Raw genomic sequence first — 18,098 nt, 5'->3', positions numbered from 1 at the left:
AGTGACTCAGCCCCTGTAATAGGGTTAGAGGCAGAGAATCCCAGTGGAAAGAGGGGAACCGGCAAGGCAGAGACAGCAAGGGCGGTTCGTTGCTCCAGCCTTTCCGTTCACCTTCACACTCCTGGGCCAGACTATACTTAATCATAGGACCTACTGAAGAGATAAGTCTTCAGTAAAGACTTAAAGGTTGAGACTGAGTCTGCGTCTCTCACATGGGTAGGCAGACCATTCCATAAAAATTGAGCTCTATAGGAGAAAGCCCTACCTCCAGCCGTTTGCTTAGAAATTCTAGGGACAATTAGGAGGCCTGCGTCTTGTGACCGTAGCGTACGTGTAGGTATGTACGGCAGGACCAAATCGGAAAGATAGGTAGGAGCAAGCCCATGTAATGCTTTGTAGGTTAGCAGTAAAACCTTGAAATCAGCCCTTGCCTTAACAGGAAGCCAGTGTAGGGAGGCTAGCACTGGAGTAATATGATCAAATTTTTTGGTTCTAGTCAGGATTCTAGCAGCCGTATTTAGCACTAACTGAAGTTTGTTTAATGCTTTATCCGGGTAGCCGGAAAGTAGAGCATTGCAGTAGTCCAGCCTAGAAGTAACAAAAGCATGGATTAATTTTTCTGCGTCATTTTTGGACAGAAAGTTTCTGATTTTTGCAATGTTACGTAGATGGAAAAAAGCTGTCCTTGAAACAGTCTTGATATGTTCTTCAAAAGAGAGATCAGGGTCCAGAGTAACGCCGAGGTCCTTCACAGTTTTATTTGAGATGACTGTACAACCATCCAGATTAATTGTCAGATTCAACAGAAGATCTCTTTGTTTCTTGGGACCTAGAACAAGCATCTCTGTTGTGTCCGAGTTTAAAAGTAGAAAGTTTGCAGCCATCCACTTCCTTATGTCTGAAACACAGGCTTCTAGCGAGGGTAATTTTGGGGCTTCACCATGTTTCATTGAAATGTACAGCTGTGTGTCGTCCGCATAGAAGTGAAATTTAACATTATGTTTTCGAATGACATCCCCAAGAGGTAAAATATATAGTGAAAACAATAGTGGTCCTAAAACTGAACCTTGAGGAACACCGAAATTTACAATTGATTTGTCAGAGGACAAACCATTCACAGAGACAAACTGATATCTTTCCGACAGATAAGATCTAAACCAGGCCAGAACAGTCCCCTGGTTTACAGTAGAGACATATTACATCAACAGTCATTTAGTGATATACTGTTAGTTCAGAACCCCACTATCAGGTCCAGATAATATTATTATAATGTTATTATTATACATATTATGACATGCTGATATAAACTAACAAACATAACTGAGCAGAAACAGAATACTGCTCTTTACAATGCAACATAAAATATACAATATGTTTATGAATTAGTCCTATCTCAAATATTTCACATTTTTGATGGCTTAATAGTAACTGTAATTTAAATGTATCAGAAGTCCATCTTCTCAGAAGGTGATAGGCTGAGATGTAGAGGCCCCTCCCTCTGTTCCTCCAAGTCTGTCTCTTTATAGGTGGGTCCTGCAGCCTCTCCTCTCCTCAAACTCCAACCCTGCTCATCTCTCAGCTGGACAGTAAGGGCCGTTCACACCACACACTGACAACATGCTGGGGACACTCTGCACGTTCATCACTGCTCTAACATGTATGTTTTCATTAACGTTTCTATTTTTACCTTTATATTTACATATATATGTCTCATGGTGATTGTGTTGTGTCAACAGGCGTTCATGGTGTAATAGTGTTGACCCAGAAGCCCTCTGTTCAGACCAAGACCACAGGAGAGGAGGTCACTATGGACTGTAACATTGGCAGATTTGATGGAAACTATGTCCATTGGTACAAAGAGGTTCCTGGTGGGGTTCCTCAGTATGTTCTGAGCTTTATCGACGATGACAGTTCTAAATATTATGGCCCAAGTTTCCCCTCTAGTCGGTTCAACTCTGAATCCACCTCAGACTTAGATTATCAGTTGATCATTAAACAGGTAGAGGCAGGAGACTCAACAGTGTATTACTGTCAGAGATATGATGATTCTGCTGAAGAGTTCGTATCACAGTGATTTACATTATGACAAAAAACTCTGACTGCAACACTTCTCCTTTTTGACTGAAAGAGGGACAAGCCTTTAATCAGACGTGTCAGTTCAAGTGAATCAGTGATTATTGATTACAATGAGATAAAGGATCATTCAAAGACATTGTCTGAACATCATCATCACCATCATCATCAAGTCAACACTGCATCACATGGAAATTACTTTAACTGATGGATTGAAAAGGACCAGACACCAACAGCAGAATATGATGCTATTCTATATACTGTTACTTCATAGAGAGAAAATCTAGAAAAGCCTGTGATGTTTATAGAGAGAGTGAAGCTCTGTATGAATGGGATGGTTCAGTTCCTGTCCTCTCAGTAGAGAGAGTGAAGCTCTGTCTGAATGGGATGTTTCAGTTCCTGTCCTCTCAGTAGTGAGAGTGAAGCTCTGTCTGAATGGGATGTTTCAGTTCCTGTCTTCTCAGTAGAGAGAGTGAAGCTCTGTCTGAATGGGATGTTTCAGTTCCTGTCTGTCCTCTCAGTTGAGAGAGTGAAGCTCTGTCTGAATGGGATGGTTCAGTTCCTGTCTGTCCTCTCAGTAGAGAGAGTGAAGCTCTGTCTGAATGAGATGTTTCAGATCCTGTTCTCTCAGTAGTGAGAGTGAAGCTCTGTCTGAATGGGATGTTTCAGTTCCTGTCCTCTCAGTAGAGAGAGTGAAGCTCTGTCTGAATGGGATGTTTCAGTTCCTGTCCTCTCAGTAGAGAGAGTGAAGCTCTGTCTGAATGGGATGTTTCAGTTCCTCTCCTCTCAGTAGAGAGAGTGAAGCTCTGTATACAAACTGAATCATTGTGGTATTCGGACAAGGAACCAAGCTCATTGTCAGTGGTGAGTACCTTTTCTTTTAACCTTATATTTTTGGATTCAAGGTTTTTTGTAATACATAATAGTTAATAGAATTAAATATTTAACATTATATTCTTATTTCATATTTATTTTGTGTAAATAACCTACTTTGTGGACGGATTATCAAGTGTCATGGACACATTGTGACATCTTCATAGCCTACAGTATATCTGTAGTTGTTGATTTCACATTTAAACTTAATAAACATATTGCACTATTTCAACATGTAGGTTACTGCTGTCACTTGACAACACTACTCATTTATAATGTCTTAACAATAATAATCTATTTACTTAGAGGTAGATTTGAATGTGAATGCTTCATAAAGTTGTATCAACCTTTATAATGTTGGTCCCACGTTATATTAAATAATGATAAAACCATGTATATGGTAGTTACACACAAAGTTACTACATGATTCATTACATTGTAGGCTACTACATTACAGTTCTCTGTTTGCTGGTTGACTAGAAGTAGGATATCTGTTTGATTGTATCCCTCATTCAGCACATCTGACTACTTGATTATGTTTAAACGTAGTGATCTGAACTCGTTATCCACTTGCACAGAAATCTGCTTTACCTCTGAAAAGTCACGTATGGAGACTTAGAAAGTTTCTAAATAAGTCCATCTACAAACAGAGATTTGTGAGTAACATGTAAGAATAGAATTACATGGTTTTAGTGCCTTTTCATTTTTTGAGCCCAACATGTTAATTGTTTGTAGTCTTTGAGAAAACGTTATATTTTTATTCTACACAACCCTGTTTCATTCTACTAACATATCAAATGATTTTGTGTAATATTTATTCTGCTCATTCCATTGGTCCAGACTCTACCCTCCCTCCTCCTGTCTTGACCATCCTCCCTCCGTCCAGCGATGAGTTGAAGTCCAACAAAGTCACCCTGGTGTGTCTGGCCAGTCAGATGGCCATGGGCTACGCCGATGTCAGCTGGACCGCTGGCGGGAATCCGGTCACCGGCGACATCGCGACGAGTGGCCCGGTGCCGCAAGCCGACAAGACGTTCCAACTCAGTAGTTGTCTGACTGTTGACACGTCAGAATGGAACCAGGACAAAGTGTTCTCATGTAAAGTCACCGTGGGCTCCAAGTTCGCTGAGAAAGGCATCAAGAAGTCTGAATGCAGCACTGAATAGCCTGAGAACCATTGTAATGTCAATTTGATATTCTACATCACTTTTCAAGTTATTATTAATTCATTAGAAGTTTAACCTGCATGTATACATTATGTTCCATTAAAGAGAGAAATGTCCACTACTTATATCATAGGCAATATGATAAGTATACTTTTTATATTTGAAATTGGTTGCTTTGCAGATTTATAATAGAATAGTTAGAGCTTTGCTGTATTGTGGATATTCAATAAAGAGCATTATAAAGAACACGTGTTTGTATTTGATCATGTTGATGAGCATCAGTGATAGCAGCACTAAATGAGGGTGAATTTAACTGAACTCAAATAGAGCAGCCTGCTCTCTGACTTTAGTCCAGATCCAGAAATAGTTGATCCAGATATCCAGGATGTAGTGCAAGTTTACTGTAATGTTAATGAATAACCAGAGATGATCCAGATATCCAGGATGTAGAGCAGGTTTACTGTAATGTTAATGAATAACCAGAGATGATCCAGATATCCAGGATGTAGAGCAGGTTTACTGTAATGTTAATGAATCACCAGAGATGATCCAGATATCCAGGATGTAGAGCAGGTTTACTGTAATGTTAATGAATAACCAGAGATGATCCAGATATCCAGGATGTAGGGCAGGTTTACTGTAATGTTAATGAATAACCAGAGATGATCCAGATATCCAGGATGTAGAGCAGGTTTACTGTAATGTTAATGAATAACCAGAGATGATCCAGATATCCAGGATGTAGAGCAGGTTTACTGTAATGTTAATGAATAACCAGAGATGATCCAGATATCCAGGATGTAGGGCAGGTTTACTGTAATGTTAATGAATCACCAGAGATGATCCAGATATCCAGGATGTAGAGCAGGTTTACTGTAATGTTAATGAATAACCAGAGATGGATTAGAGGTTTAGTTTAAATTAGAACTTCACATTGTTGAGAACCTTCATTAGTGTGATATGATTGTATTATAAGATCATTCTAAAAGTACCTATTTAATAATCTTCCATATGTATTTAAAATATTTGATTTGAAAAGGAAACTTGATTATTTCCTAGGCAATATTTGCTTGTACTTTTCACTGTATGAGGAATTAAAACAACAGTACAGTAACAAAATAAATTCAATATATTCATAGTTTATATTCAATAGTGTTATAAACGTATGTCTTACTATAATGTACAATAACATTTTACTCATGAATCTTTTCTCTCCATACATCTTTGCCAGCAGGGGGAAAGAGAAGAGATAAAATATTATAATATGCTTCCACCTTGTGGCTCAAACAGTTGTATTTCATTATAGTTGTATTTCATTGTAATAATTTCCAGACTAAATCCATCACGCAGTTTCAAATCAATCACAAATGATTAAGTTATTGAAAGTTAGTGTACAGTATCTCTGTTGTCAGTACAAAGCTCTCCTCAGTTCTGTGTTGGTCTGGTTCAGAGAGGAGTGTAGTGATGTAGTTGAGACTATATCAGTCTAATCAAGGTATAGGGACCCTCCTTCCTCAGAGAAGAGTGTAGTGATGTAGTTGAGACTATATCAGTCTAATCAAGGTTTAGGGACCCTCCTTCCTCAGAGAAGAGTGTAGTGATGCAGTTGAGACTATATCAGTCTAACTAAGGTTTAGGGATCCTCCTTCCTCTAGTCCACATGAATCGTTGTCCTGTTCCATTTTCTCTCTCTGTGTCCTCATCTGGTTCCTCACATCTGTCCTGGTTGGTGCCCTCACTCTAAGTATGGTCTTGTTCACATTGGGGAGAATCCTAACTTGCAGTTCAGACACATTTTCACTTAGTCTCCCATAGGCATCAATGCATGACTAAATAAAGATTCACCTTAATTGGAAGTTAGGATTCACCCCATCGTGCATCAGTGATCAGAACAGAGTCTGCAGTTCTGTCAACGTCCACCAGAGGAGGACATAGGACCACCAATAATGACTGAGGAAAGATCTACATGTACTTTACAACAGGAACAGCTGTCTGTAGACCACTGGTTTCAATCCCACCCAAAGACCAGCTGATGGTTTCATATCTACTATTTCTAGTTATCAGAGTCATTCACCAGGAACGTGTTCTAGTTCTGACACTGAGTTACAGGAAGTGATGTGTTGTTCCCTTTCTCCCCCAGAACACACCTGCTCCTCCTCCCCTCCTCCTCCCCTCCTCCTCCTCCCCTTATTTATAGCTTCATGTAAATTAAGAGGTTGTTTGATCTCCTCTCAGAACTGTGGGGGGGGGGGGGGGGGGGTTGAAACTGAGGTGCATCCCAAATGGCACTCTATTCTCTTTATAGTGCACTACTTTGACCAGGGCATAATAAAGTATGCTCTCCCCAAAATTCACAAGAGCGTGACTCTACCTATACCAGGCAGGCCCATTGTCAGTGGTAACGAATCTCTGACAGAGAATATCTCCACCATTTTGTGAAACCCTGGGTGATCTCTCTCCCCACGTATACCAGAGAATCTATTGATTTTATTAATATTTTGAAATCTGTGGACCCTGTCATGACGTTGGCCTGTGGGTAAGGTTTATGACCCCCCCATAAATACCTTTCTCCCTTCCCCTCTCTCTCTGACCCTACTGAAGGACTGCTGTCCTGTTAAATATAGAGAGTCTGGGAACATCAAACAAATGGGGAAAGGAACCATCTTTTGAAAATAAAACCAGTTGGAAATATGCTTGATAACGTAATGAGTATGTATGTCAGTTCATTGTTATCTGAGACATTATGATTGATGACAGGACGACATAAACTGTACCTGAGAAAGTATACACCCTCTAGTTATCAGAGTCACATGGAATTGTTATGCAATTGAAATGTTTGATATTGAAATTGTTTGTTAGGAGATTAAATGTAATTTTAGCTTCCAAATGAGAGAATTGGGTTTTCATAAGGAAAGTGCCCTGCTCGATCAGTGGTCCAATCCTGTGAAGAAGACAGGGGTTATAAACGATGAAACACCTCCACCCCCTCTCCACTATATAACCCTTTGACGAAAAGACATTCACCAGTTCCAGTACGTAAGGTCTGCAGCCTCGACGTTAGAAGGAGACACACATATCAAGGACAGAACTAAGCCAACCTCGGCGTGAGCTATGGTATGAACTGGTATGAACTTTGAGCTTATTCACTACAGAAGTGATACTTCCTAGCCGTTGAGTTAGCAGCGGCCGCTGTAGACGTGGGCTAGGAAAGGACGGACGATGGATCCAGTATAACAGACGGACGAAGATACCACCACGTATCCAATTTACCACCAGAGACATTGTTCCGAGGACAGGAAGATCTGTTGGCCAACCCGGCCAGCATCTACGACCAATCTACCGAAGCGCAGCTCAGAGTAAATATTTATTGCATTTTCCTTTTCCAAATGGGCGGTAATTTAGAATGCATAAGATAATGTATTTACGATAGCATAGCTGCTGTTTCTTTGTTCCTAAATCTTCCCGCTCTTTCATTCAAGCCCAACCCCCTTTCCTTTGTGTAACCAGCCATGATACAGGTTCCGTCCACCAGGACGTTTTCTGTATGACGTCATTGTATTCTGTGTATTTGTAATTCTGTGTGATTAGTTAGGTATTTAGTAAATAAATAATTAAACCCAATTTTGTATTGCTGATTAGCCAGGGTTCGTGAAGATAGCCAAGAATTTACAACTTTCATTATGAGACTGAAAATAAGGTAAGGGTTAATATTGACTGCTATCGATGTAAAATATTACTAAGTATTTTAAGAGTTTATTCGGAAGATAACAGCTCTATAAACGTTCTTCCGTGGTGCCCCGACTTTCTAGTTAATTACATTTACATGATTAGCTTAATCAGGTAATATTAATTACAGAGAAATCATTTTATAAGTTAGCCTGTCATATCACTTAATCCGGCATAGCCAAAGACACGACAACCCTATTCCTGAAAAATTATATTCTGTGTACTTTTGATGTAACCAGTCTATATACTAACATCCCCCATCAGGGCGGCCTGGAGGCCCTCATGTTCTACCTCAATGATCGTCCCCCTAATGCTCTACCCATCACCAACTGTATTGTGAATTTGGCTGAACTGCTACTAACCTCCAACTATTCTCTCTTCAGAGGAGACTTTTTCCTTCAGACCAAACGGACAGCGATGGGCAGCACTATGGCTTCTAATCATGTTAACCTATATCTAGGAATGTTTGAAAAACATGTGGTGCTGAATGCAGACCTTAACCCCTTTCTTGCAAATATTCTCCTAATTTGGAGATATTTGGATGACATTTTCCTGATCTATACAGGGACCCAAGAAGAACTCTTGGAATTCCATGCTTATCTAAACTCTATGAATGAACACCTTTGTTTCACCTTTAACTATAACCTATCACAAATCAGTTTTCCTGATGTTATGGTTATTAAAGATAAAACCTCCCTCTCTACAGATCTCTTTAGGAAACCTATGGACAGGAATATCCTCCTTAGAGGTGAAAGCTTTCATCCACGTCCACTTATTAAACGTCTAGCTATAAACCAATTCGGCCTCATCAGAAGAATGTGCAGCTCTGATGCTTCTTACAAGAAACATAAACACCATGGATTATATACTGGAGGAGGGTAGAGGATATGTAGTGATTAATATAAACATCATGGATTATATAATGGAGGAGGTTAGAGGATATGTGGTGATTAATATAAACATCATGGATTATATAATGGAGGAGGGTAGAGGATATGTACTGATTAATATAAACATCATGGCTTATATAATGGAGGAGGGTAGAGGATATGTAGTGATTAATATAAACATCATGGATTATATAATAGGGGAGGGTAGAGGATATGTGGTGATTAAAATAAACATCATGGATTATATAATGGAGGAGGGTAGAGGATATGTAGTGATTAATATAAACATCATGGATTATATAATGGAGGAGGGTAGAGGATATGTAGTGATTAATATAAACATCATGGATTATATAATGGAGGAGGGTAGAGGATATGTAGTGATTAATATAAACATCATGGATTATATAATGGAGGAGGGTAAAGGATATGTAGTGATTAATATAAACATCATGGATTATATAATGGAGGAGGGTAGAGGATATGTAGTGATTAATATAAACATCATGGATTATATAATGGAGGAGGGTAGAGGATATGTAGTGATTAATATAAACATCATGGATTATATAATGGAGGAGGGTAGAGGATATGTGATGATTAATATAAACATCATGGATTATATAATGGAGGAGGGTAGAGGATATGTAGTGATTAATATAAACATGGATTATATAATGGAGGAGGGTAGAGGATATGTAGTGATTAATATAAACATCATCGATTATATAATGGAGGAGGGTAGAGGATATGTAGTGATTAATATAAACATCATGGATTATATAATGGAGGAGGGTAGAGGATATGTGGTGATTAATATAAACATTATGGATTATATAATGGAGGAGGGTAGAGGATATGTAGTGATTAATATAAACATCATGGATTATATAATGGAGGGTAGAGGATATGTAGTGATTAATATAAACATCATGGATTATATAATGGAGGAGGGTAGAGGATATGTAGTGATTAATATAAACATCGTGGATTATATAATGGAGGAGGGTAGAGGATATGTAGTGATTAATATAAACATCATGGATTATATAATGGAGGAGGGTAGAGGATATGTAGTGATTAATATAAACATCATGGATTATATAATGGAGGAGGGTAGAGGATATGTAGTGATTAATATAAACATCATGGATTATATAATGGAGGAGGGTAGAGGATATGTGGTGATTAATATAAACATCGTGGTTTATATAATGGAGGAGGGTAGAGGATATGTCGTGATTAATATAAACATCATGGATTATATAATGGAGGAAGGTAGAGGATATGTAGTGATTAATATAAACATCATGGATTATATAATAGAGGAGGGTAGAGGATATGTGGTGATTAATATAAACATCATGGATTATATAATGGAGGAGGGTAGAGGATATGTAGTGATTAATATAAACATCATGGATTATATAATGGAGGAGGGTAGAGGATATGTAGTGATTAATATAAACATCATGGATTATATAATGGAGGAGGGTAGAGGATATGTAGTGATTAATTTAAACATCATGGATTATATAATGGAGCTGTGATGAGGGTAGGGGTAGAGGATGGTGCAGAGTCAAAAGCAGAACAAATATTTTTGGGTTAGTTTATCATACTTGCCCTTTACTTAAAAAGTTGGGACACATTTAAAGTGACTTGTAGGTCAGTGTGTTTAGATTAAAGATCAATCATTATAATAGTATTATTAGAACTGTGGAAGTCTGTTAACCCCCAGACATGTCAATCAACTATGAGAGCAGCTAGTGATTGTAGAGACCCCGCCCTCTGGTACTACATGGCTTGGTGATAGGTTAACTGTAGAGGCCCCTCCCTCTGCTCCTCCCTGTCTGTCTCCTTATAGGTGGGTTCTGCAGCCTCTCCTCTCCTCACACTCCAACCCTGCTCATCTTTCAGCTGGACAGTAAGGGCCGTTCACACCACACACTGACAACATGCTGGGGACACTCTGCACTCTCATCACTGCTCTAACATGTAAGGTATTCACTGTTTGTTCATTCTGAATCGAAAGAATTCAAAATAAGTTGTACATTCATGTATGATGAACTGTCTTATTTAATTCCCACAGATGTCAGTTGCCAGAAAGCAGTGATACAGACACCTTCAGTACTGACTGTCAGTATAAAGGGGACTGCTACTTTTTACTGTGACATCACCAAAGATGAAGGCAATTATGTATTCTGGTATAAACAGGTTCCAGGAGGAGCTCCTCAGTATGTGTTAAGTTATTACTATACAAACAACTCTCCTGATGAATATGGATCTGGTTTCTCCTCTGATCGTTTCACATCTAAAGCCACGTCTGATAAGGATTATCAGTTTATAATCAGTAATGTGGAGGAGACAGACTCAGCAGTGTATTACTGTCAGACTCTAAATGACTCTCCTTTTGCGCTCGTATCACAGTGATATACACCATGACAAAAACCTCCCCACCAAGTACACTCACTTCTGCTTTCAGATGTTCTGAATATAGACACTAACTGAATGTCAAGTCATCCTGAACCAGTGTGTCTGCAGTATGAGAACAGGCCATGCTTGTGTTTTACACAAAACCCTTCACACATTTAGTAGAATGTTGTCATTAACAATTACACCTAGTTGTCACAAACCATGACAGATAAAGTGATATTCCAGATGGTTCCGTCCTAACAGAAGACTCCATGTATCAGATATCCTCCATGATAGTCAGTCCCCTGGTTTACAGTAGAGACATATTACATCAACAGTCATTTAGTGAAATACTGTTAGTTCAGAACCCCACCATCCAGATAATATTATTAGAATGTTATTATTATACATATTATGACATGCTGATTTTAAGGAAACTTAATAACATAACTCACATGAAACTAATACTGATATTTCAGTGTAACCAAAATGATCCCATATGGTTTTTGTTAGTCCAATATAAAATATATATTTTTTTGCAAGTATAATAGTTACAGTCATTTACATTAATCAGAAGTCCATGTTCTCAGAAGGTGATAGGCTGAGATGTAGTGGCCCCTCCCTCTGGTCCTCCCTGGCTGTCTCCTTATAGGTGGGTCCTGCAGCCTCTCCTCTCCTCACACTCCAACCCTGCTCATCTCTCAGCTGGACAGTAAGGGCCATTCACACCACACACTGACAACATGCTGGGGACACTCTGCACTCTCATCACTGCTCTAACATGTAAGGAGTCTGACTTCCTGGAGGTTTTACTTCCTGTTTTATTAATAATGAGTCTGTATGTTTCTCTTTACTACATGTCATCTTCTTATTTCCCAGGTGTCAGTGGTGTGACTGTGGTGACACAGAAGCCTCCTGTTGTGACAGTGAGGAAAGGAGACACGGCCACTATGGACTGTAACCTGGGGACTGTTGAGAATAGTGCTGCTCGTTGGTATAAACAGGTTCCAGGAGGAGTCCCTCAGTACATGTTAAGGTGATACCACACTCGTTGGAGATCTGTAGAATATGGTTCTGGTTTCTCCTCTCCTAAATTCACATCTAATCATCAGTCTAAATCAGATTATTGTTTGATTATTAACAATGTGGAGGAGGCAGACTCAGCGGTGTATTACTGTCAGACACATGATGGCAATGAGAATGTATCACAGAGATATACACTATGACAAAAATCTCCTCACCAAATACACTCACTTCTGCTTTATAAGTGGCACAGGGGCTAACTCTAAGAAACAGCAGTTGAAGTTGATCAGTGATTATAACAATATACAGTCAGGTCTGCAAATATTTGGACATTGACCAAGTTATTATCATTTTGGCTCTGTACGCCACCACAATGAATTTGGAAAGAAACAAGTGCAGACTTTCAGCTTTAATTTGAGGGTATGTATACCCAAATTGGGTGAACTGTATAGAATTACAGCACTTTTTATATATTTTAGGGGCTCAAAAGTAATTGGACAAACTAACATAATCATAAATTAAATTGTGAGTTTTAATACTTGGTTGCAAATCAAGTCAATGAGTGCCTAAAGTCTGGAAGCCATAGACATCAGATGCTAGGTTTCTTCCCTGGTGATGCTCTGCCAGGCCTTTACTGCAGCTGTCTTCAGTTTCTGCTTGTTCTTGGGGCGTTTTGCCTTCAGCGTGTGAAATGCATGCTCAAATTGATTCAGGTCAGGTGATTGACTTGGCCATTGCAGAACATTATTCTTCTTTGCCTTATGCTTCGGGTCATTGTCCATCTGTGCTGTGAAGCGCCATCCAATGAGTTTTGAAGCATTTGGCTGTATCTGTGCAGATAATATAGCCCTAAACACTTCAGAATTCATCCTGCTGCTTGTCAGCAGTCACATCATCAATAAATACAAGGGAACCAGTTCCAATAGTACCCATACATGCCCACGCCATAACACTACCTCCACCATGCTTCACAGATGAGGTGGTATGCTTCAGATCATGAGCAGTTCCTTCCCTTCTCCGTATTCTACTCGTCATTCTGGTACAAGTTGATCTTGGTTTCATCTGTCCATAGGATGTTGTTCCAGAACTTTACAGGCTTTTTTAGATGTTGTTTGGCAAACTCTAATCTGGTCTTCCTGTTTTTGAGGCTTACCAATGTTTTACATCTTGTGGTAAACCGTCTGTATTTCCTCTGGTGAAGTCTTCTCTTGAATGTTGACTTTGACACAGATATGCCTACCTCCTGGAGGGTGTTCTTGATCTGGCCAACTGTTGTGAAGGGGTTTTTCTTCACCTTCTGTCGTGCACCACAGTTGTTTTCTGTGGTCTTCCGGGCCTTTTGGCGATCCTGAGCTCACCAGTGTGTTCTTTCTTTTTAAGAATGTACCAATAGTTGATTTGGCAACACCTAATGTTTTGGCTATATCTCTGATGGGTTTGTTTGGATTTCTCAGCCTAATGATGTCTTGCTTCACTGGCAGTGACAACTCTTTGGACTTCATATTGAGGGTTATCAGCAACAGATTCCAAATGCCACACTTGAAATCAACTCTAGACCTTTTATCTGCTTACTTGTAAATGAACTTATTAGAGAATAACACAATCATGGCCATTGACCAGCTGAGCAGCCAATTCTCCAATTACTTTTGGTCCCTTAAAAAGGGTGGGACCACATATACAAAGTGCTGTATTTCCTACACTGTTCACCCGATTTGGATGTAAATACCCTCTGCACTTTCAGCTCATATTCATTATTTAACTTCAACTCCAATATGCTGACAGCTAAAATAAAAATAACTTGGTCAATGTCCAAATATTTATGGACCTGACAGGTAACATGTCACAATGGGAGACCTGGGAATGGAACTACCATCCATCCCCACATGTCAACAAGATTATAAGACGACTGTGAAAAGACATTGGATCTTTCTTGATGTAATCATCATCATCAAGTCAAGACTGCATCATATGGATACTGCTTTAATTCATGGTGTCACACCCAGATCTGTTTCACCTATCTTGTGCTTGTCTCCACCCCCCACCATGTGTCTCCCATTTGTTCTCATTATCCCCTGTGTATTTATACCGGTGGTTTCTGTTTGTCTGTTGCCAGTTTGTCTTGTCTCGTCAAACCTACCAGTGTGGTTTTCTCCCTTTCTCATGTTGTTCTAGTCCCTGTTTTCTAGTCCTCCCGGTTCCTACCTTTTCTGCCTGCCCTGAGCCTGCCTGCCCTACCATTCTGCCTACCTTACCATTCTGCCTGCCCTGATCTCGAGCCTGCCTGCTGTCCTGTATCCATCAGACTCTGACCTGGTTTATGAACTTCTGCCTGTCCTTGACCTGCCTCTTGCCTGCCCCTTGTCTATTAATAAACATCAGAGACTCAAACCATCTGGCTCCTGTATCTGCATTTGTGTCTTTTCCTGTGTCGTTATACATGGATTTAAAAAGGACCAGACACCAACAGCAGAATATGATGCTATACTATATACTGTTACTTCATAGAGAGAAACTCTAGAATAGCCTGAGTTGTTTGTAGAGAGAGTGAGGCTCTGTCTGAATGGGATGTTTCACTTCCTGTCCTCTCAGTAGAGAGAGTGAAGCTCTGTCTGAATGGGATGTACCAGTTCCTGTCCTCTCAGTAGAGAGAATGAAGCTCTGTCTGAATGGGATGTACCAGTTCCTGTCCTCTCAGTAGAGAGAGTGAGGAGGTTTTTGTACGGCTGTGTATACAAACTGAATCCCTGTGGTATTCGGACAAGGAACCAAGCTCATAGTTACTGGTGAGTTCCCTTCTAATGTTTTAAACTACAGAATATGTTTTGTTTCTACTATAGTGTTGGTCAGATATTGTTTCATTTCATAACATTTAATTTATATTTGTTGATTTAATATTTTGCACCTGCTTTAATCCTGTCTGTTTGTAAATTATTTTAAAAAAACTTTAAAGCCCAGAAACATTTTGATGACAGTGATAATGCCTCTGATTGGTCTGCTATGTTCATGATTTATCATTCATATCTTGTGTTTCTGTTGTCTATATAACTCAATGTAAAGGAGATATTTCATTTCAAAGGGTTTTATCCAGCTCAAATTCCCACAATATCCATGAAAAAAAAAACATTTATTTCTCTATTATTTGTATTTTATTTTAACAATGTTCAGATTTCCTTCAGCTTTTAGTATTTTAGTCTTCCAGGACTGTGATGTAATATTATAAATAATGTATCCAGACATGTTTCTGTCTCTCTGCTCCATGGAAAATAACATTTTAACACTGTATGATTACTTCTATCAATGTCATTGTGAACGTAATGAACAGCAGTTCTCTATTAAATTGTTACATCAGTTTCCTCTTAATGCAGGTGTATTGGTAATGATATCAACCTATACTGAAATCTAAACTGTTATCAATTGTGTTTTCTTCTCATCTCAACCACTGACTATGTTCTAATCTAGATGGAGATCTTGCTACACCTGCTGTGACCCTGTTCCCTCCATCCACTGAAGACCTCAAGTCCAGCAGAGCAACACTGGTGTGTCTGGCTAGTAACCTGTCTCAGAGGTCCAAGGGGTTAGCAGATGTCAGCTGGATGTCTAACGGTGAATCAGTGACAGAAGATGTTTCTACCAGCCCTGCTGAGCAGCAACCAGACAAAACCTTCAAGATCAGCAGCTATCTGACCATTCAGACTGCAGAGTGGGACAAGGACGTGGTGTTCACATGTAAAGTGTCGTTGGGGTCAACATTCTCTGAGAAAGAGATCAGAAAGACTAGTTGTACTCTGTAAAACAAAAGTTTCAGACAATCAATACAACTGGTAGTTTGTTAGAGCTTCAGAAGTTCAGCTGTTATTTCATTAGAACTCTTAAGTGATGTTTTGATCTTTGCTTTGCTGTTAAATATGGAAGTTAAAATCCTAACAACATGGATGATATTGGGCTGAAGTCTGAATGCAGCAGTGAATAGTATGACAATAACCAATGTAATATCAAATAGTTGTTGAGGGTTGTTTCTCATGACAAGTTACTATTGATGCATTCACTGTACCAGCATCATGTTCTCTAAAACATAACATCTGAAACACTGTCATGATGAGTAGACCTCTCTACTATTGTGAAATGAGTTGAATTACTAATGATTAATAGAGGAATAGTTAGAGCTTTGTTGTATTGTGGATATTCAATAAAGAGCATTCTAAAGAACAAGTGTTTGTATTTGATCATATTGATGAGCATCAGTGATAGCAACACTAAATGAGGGTGAATCTGGAGAATGACTGTTTAAATTGAACCAGGACAGAGGAGCCCATAATCCTTACCTGGTTTACTATCATAACAAGGATTGTGACCAACCAGAGATGACCTAATAGTTGACTGTAGCCTTACATTGAAGAGCCTGTGGTTAATATGATGGAAATGAAGGCAGAAATGTTCACAGCACTGAATGAGGTGGAATCTGGAAACTATTGAACCAAGATAGAGGAGGGTGGAGGGATGTGGAGTGGAACCAGGGACCCTTGGAGACACAGAGGAGGGAGAGAAAGTGACAGAACTTAGGCTGAGAGAAAGAGAAGCATCAAGGTATTGTCACGGATCCCTCTGGAACTGTTGATTACGCACACCTGGTGCCCATTTCCCAACGATTAGTAATTGTATAAGTGTGCCCTTTGGTTCACCATTGGGCTGTCAATTATTGTTACAATGTCCGTTGGTCGTGTGAGTACCTGTGCTGTGTTGTTTTGGTACATAGCACGCTGTAATTTGGGTAGGAATTTTAAAAAACTATTACGCATTCCTGCGTCTGTCTCCCAATCCGTTTATACCAACGTGACAGGTATATCAGACTAGAACACCGGCCTCCATTTTTACATGAATGACAGGTTAATGTTTAGAGAGTTTGAAGCTGCCATGAATACATGGTTTAAACTGTTCTCTAGTATTAACATTAGATGTTGGACTCAGTATAATTTCAGCATTAATAACAACTGTATAGGTCTGGTCTTCACTTAGTCTCCCATTGACATCAATCCATGACTAAATAAACACTCAATGAGGTCCTTTATCTACTTCCCCAGAGTCAGATGAAGATCGCACAATGACTGGAAGTCTATGGGAAACGCTAGTTAACATTGACTGACTAAACTAACTCTAACTTCCTTCAAACTGGACACAGAGACATACAAATGGTATGAACAAGTCCATCTGACTCTGGGGAAGTATATAAAGGGCCTCATTGCCAAAATTCTGAAGTATCCCCTTAAGTGGAAGTTAGGATTGGTCCAAAATATAGAGAGAGTCATGTCATGCTGTTTCACATTCTGCATCAGTGATCAGAACAGAGTCTGCAGTTCTGTCAACGTCCAGCAGAGGAGGACATAGGACCACCAATAATGACTGAGGAAAGATCTACATGTACTTTACAACAGGAACAGCTGTCTGTAGACCACTGGTTTCAGTCCCACCCAAAGACCAGCTGATGGTTTCATATCTACTATTTCTAGTTAACAGAGTCATTCACCAGGGACGTGTTCTAGTTCTGATACTGAGTTACAGGAAGTGATGTGTTGTTCCCTTTCTCCCCGGGGGGTGGGGGGGGGTGGGGGGTCATATGTCTGTGGCACTAATATATGATTCAGTGGAGATAAGGAGTGCCTAGTTTAGAATAGTTTAAAGGTCTATGAGAGGGATTATATTTCATCATCTATTTGACATTTTTCAGATGAAATCTCTTGAGATGCTCCATCTCATCCAAATGAATTATATTAAGTGCTATAGATATTTATTCAAACTATGCAAGATACCTGACATCTCCTCTCGTCTACATTTCGTCAGTGTGACCAAACCAGAAACCACCACAGACAGACAGTCTACAGACCGACCCAGTGTCCCCACAGAGACCAACTAAACCATGAATAACCTGGGCACCATCCGA

General features: G+C 39.4%; 2 protein-coding genes across 2 annotated transcripts; both read left to right on the top strand.

Annotated features, from left to right (window-relative positions):
* The first annotated feature begins 1,372 nt into the window (after positions 1-1,372).
* On the top strand, positions 1,373-4,360 carry LOC115207851 (immunoglobulin lambda-1 light chain-like). The gene is made up of 4 exons (XM_029775360.1): positions 1,373-1,657; positions 1,737-2,062; positions 2,904-2,937; positions 3,787-4,360. The coding sequence occupies exons 1-4, from the start codon at positions 1,618-1,620 to the stop codon at positions 4,110-4,112; spliced, it is 726 nt and encodes a 241-aa protein (XP_029631220.1). The 5' UTR covers positions 1,373-1,617; the 3' UTR covers positions 4,113-4,360.
* Positions 4,361-10,609: 6,249 nt separating this feature from the next.
* LOC115207842 (immunoglobulin lambda-1 light chain-like) lies at positions 10,610-16,372 on the top strand. Its single transcript, XM_029775347.1, has 4 exons — positions 10,610-10,723; positions 10,818-11,157; positions 14,912-14,946; positions 15,623-16,372. The coding sequence occupies exons 1-4, from the start codon at positions 10,684-10,686 to the stop codon at positions 15,952-15,954; spliced, it is 747 nt and encodes a 248-aa protein (XP_029631207.1). The 5' UTR covers positions 10,610-10,683; the 3' UTR covers positions 15,955-16,372.
* Positions 16,373-18,098: the final 1,726 nt, after the last annotated feature.

Source organism: Salmo trutta, chromosome 1 (assembly GCF_901001165.1).
Source record: "Salmo trutta chromosome 1, fSalTru1.1, whole genome shotgun sequence".
Taxonomy (NCBI): domain Eukaryota; kingdom Metazoa; phylum Chordata; class Actinopteri; order Salmoniformes; family Salmonidae; genus Salmo; species Salmo trutta.
Note: the sequence above shows the minus strand (reverse complement) of the source record. Positions and strands in the feature narration are given on the sequence as shown.

What these genes read in the sequence shown, in the direction of transcription:
- LOC115207842 (XM_029775347.1), top strand. Translation starts at nt 10,684, where the DNA reads ATGCTGGGGACACTCTGCACTCTCATCACTGCTCTAACAT. An exon ending in TTTGCGCTCGTATCACAGTG is followed by an intron (nt 11,158 to 14,911) that starts ATATACACCATG and finishes CTGAATCCCTGT; the next exon opens with GGTATTCGGACAAGGAACCA. An exon ending in AACCAAGCTCATAGTTACTG is followed by an intron (nt 14,947 to 15,622) that starts GTGAGTTCCCTT and finishes GTTCTAATCTAG; the next exon opens with ATGGAGATCTTGCTACACCT.
- LOC115207851 (XM_029775360.1), top strand. Translation starts at nt 1,618, where the DNA reads ATGCTGGGGACACTCTGCACGTTCATCACTGCTCTAACAT. An exon ending in GTTCATCACTGCTCTAACAT is followed by an intron (nt 1,658 to 1,736) that starts GTATGTTTTCAT and finishes TTGTGTCAACAG; the next exon opens with GCGTTCATGGTGTAATAGTG. An exon ending in ATGATTCTGCTGAAGAGTTC is followed by an intron (nt 2,063 to 2,903) that starts GTATCACAGTGA and finishes TGAATCATTGTG; the next exon opens with GTATTCGGACAAGGAACCAA.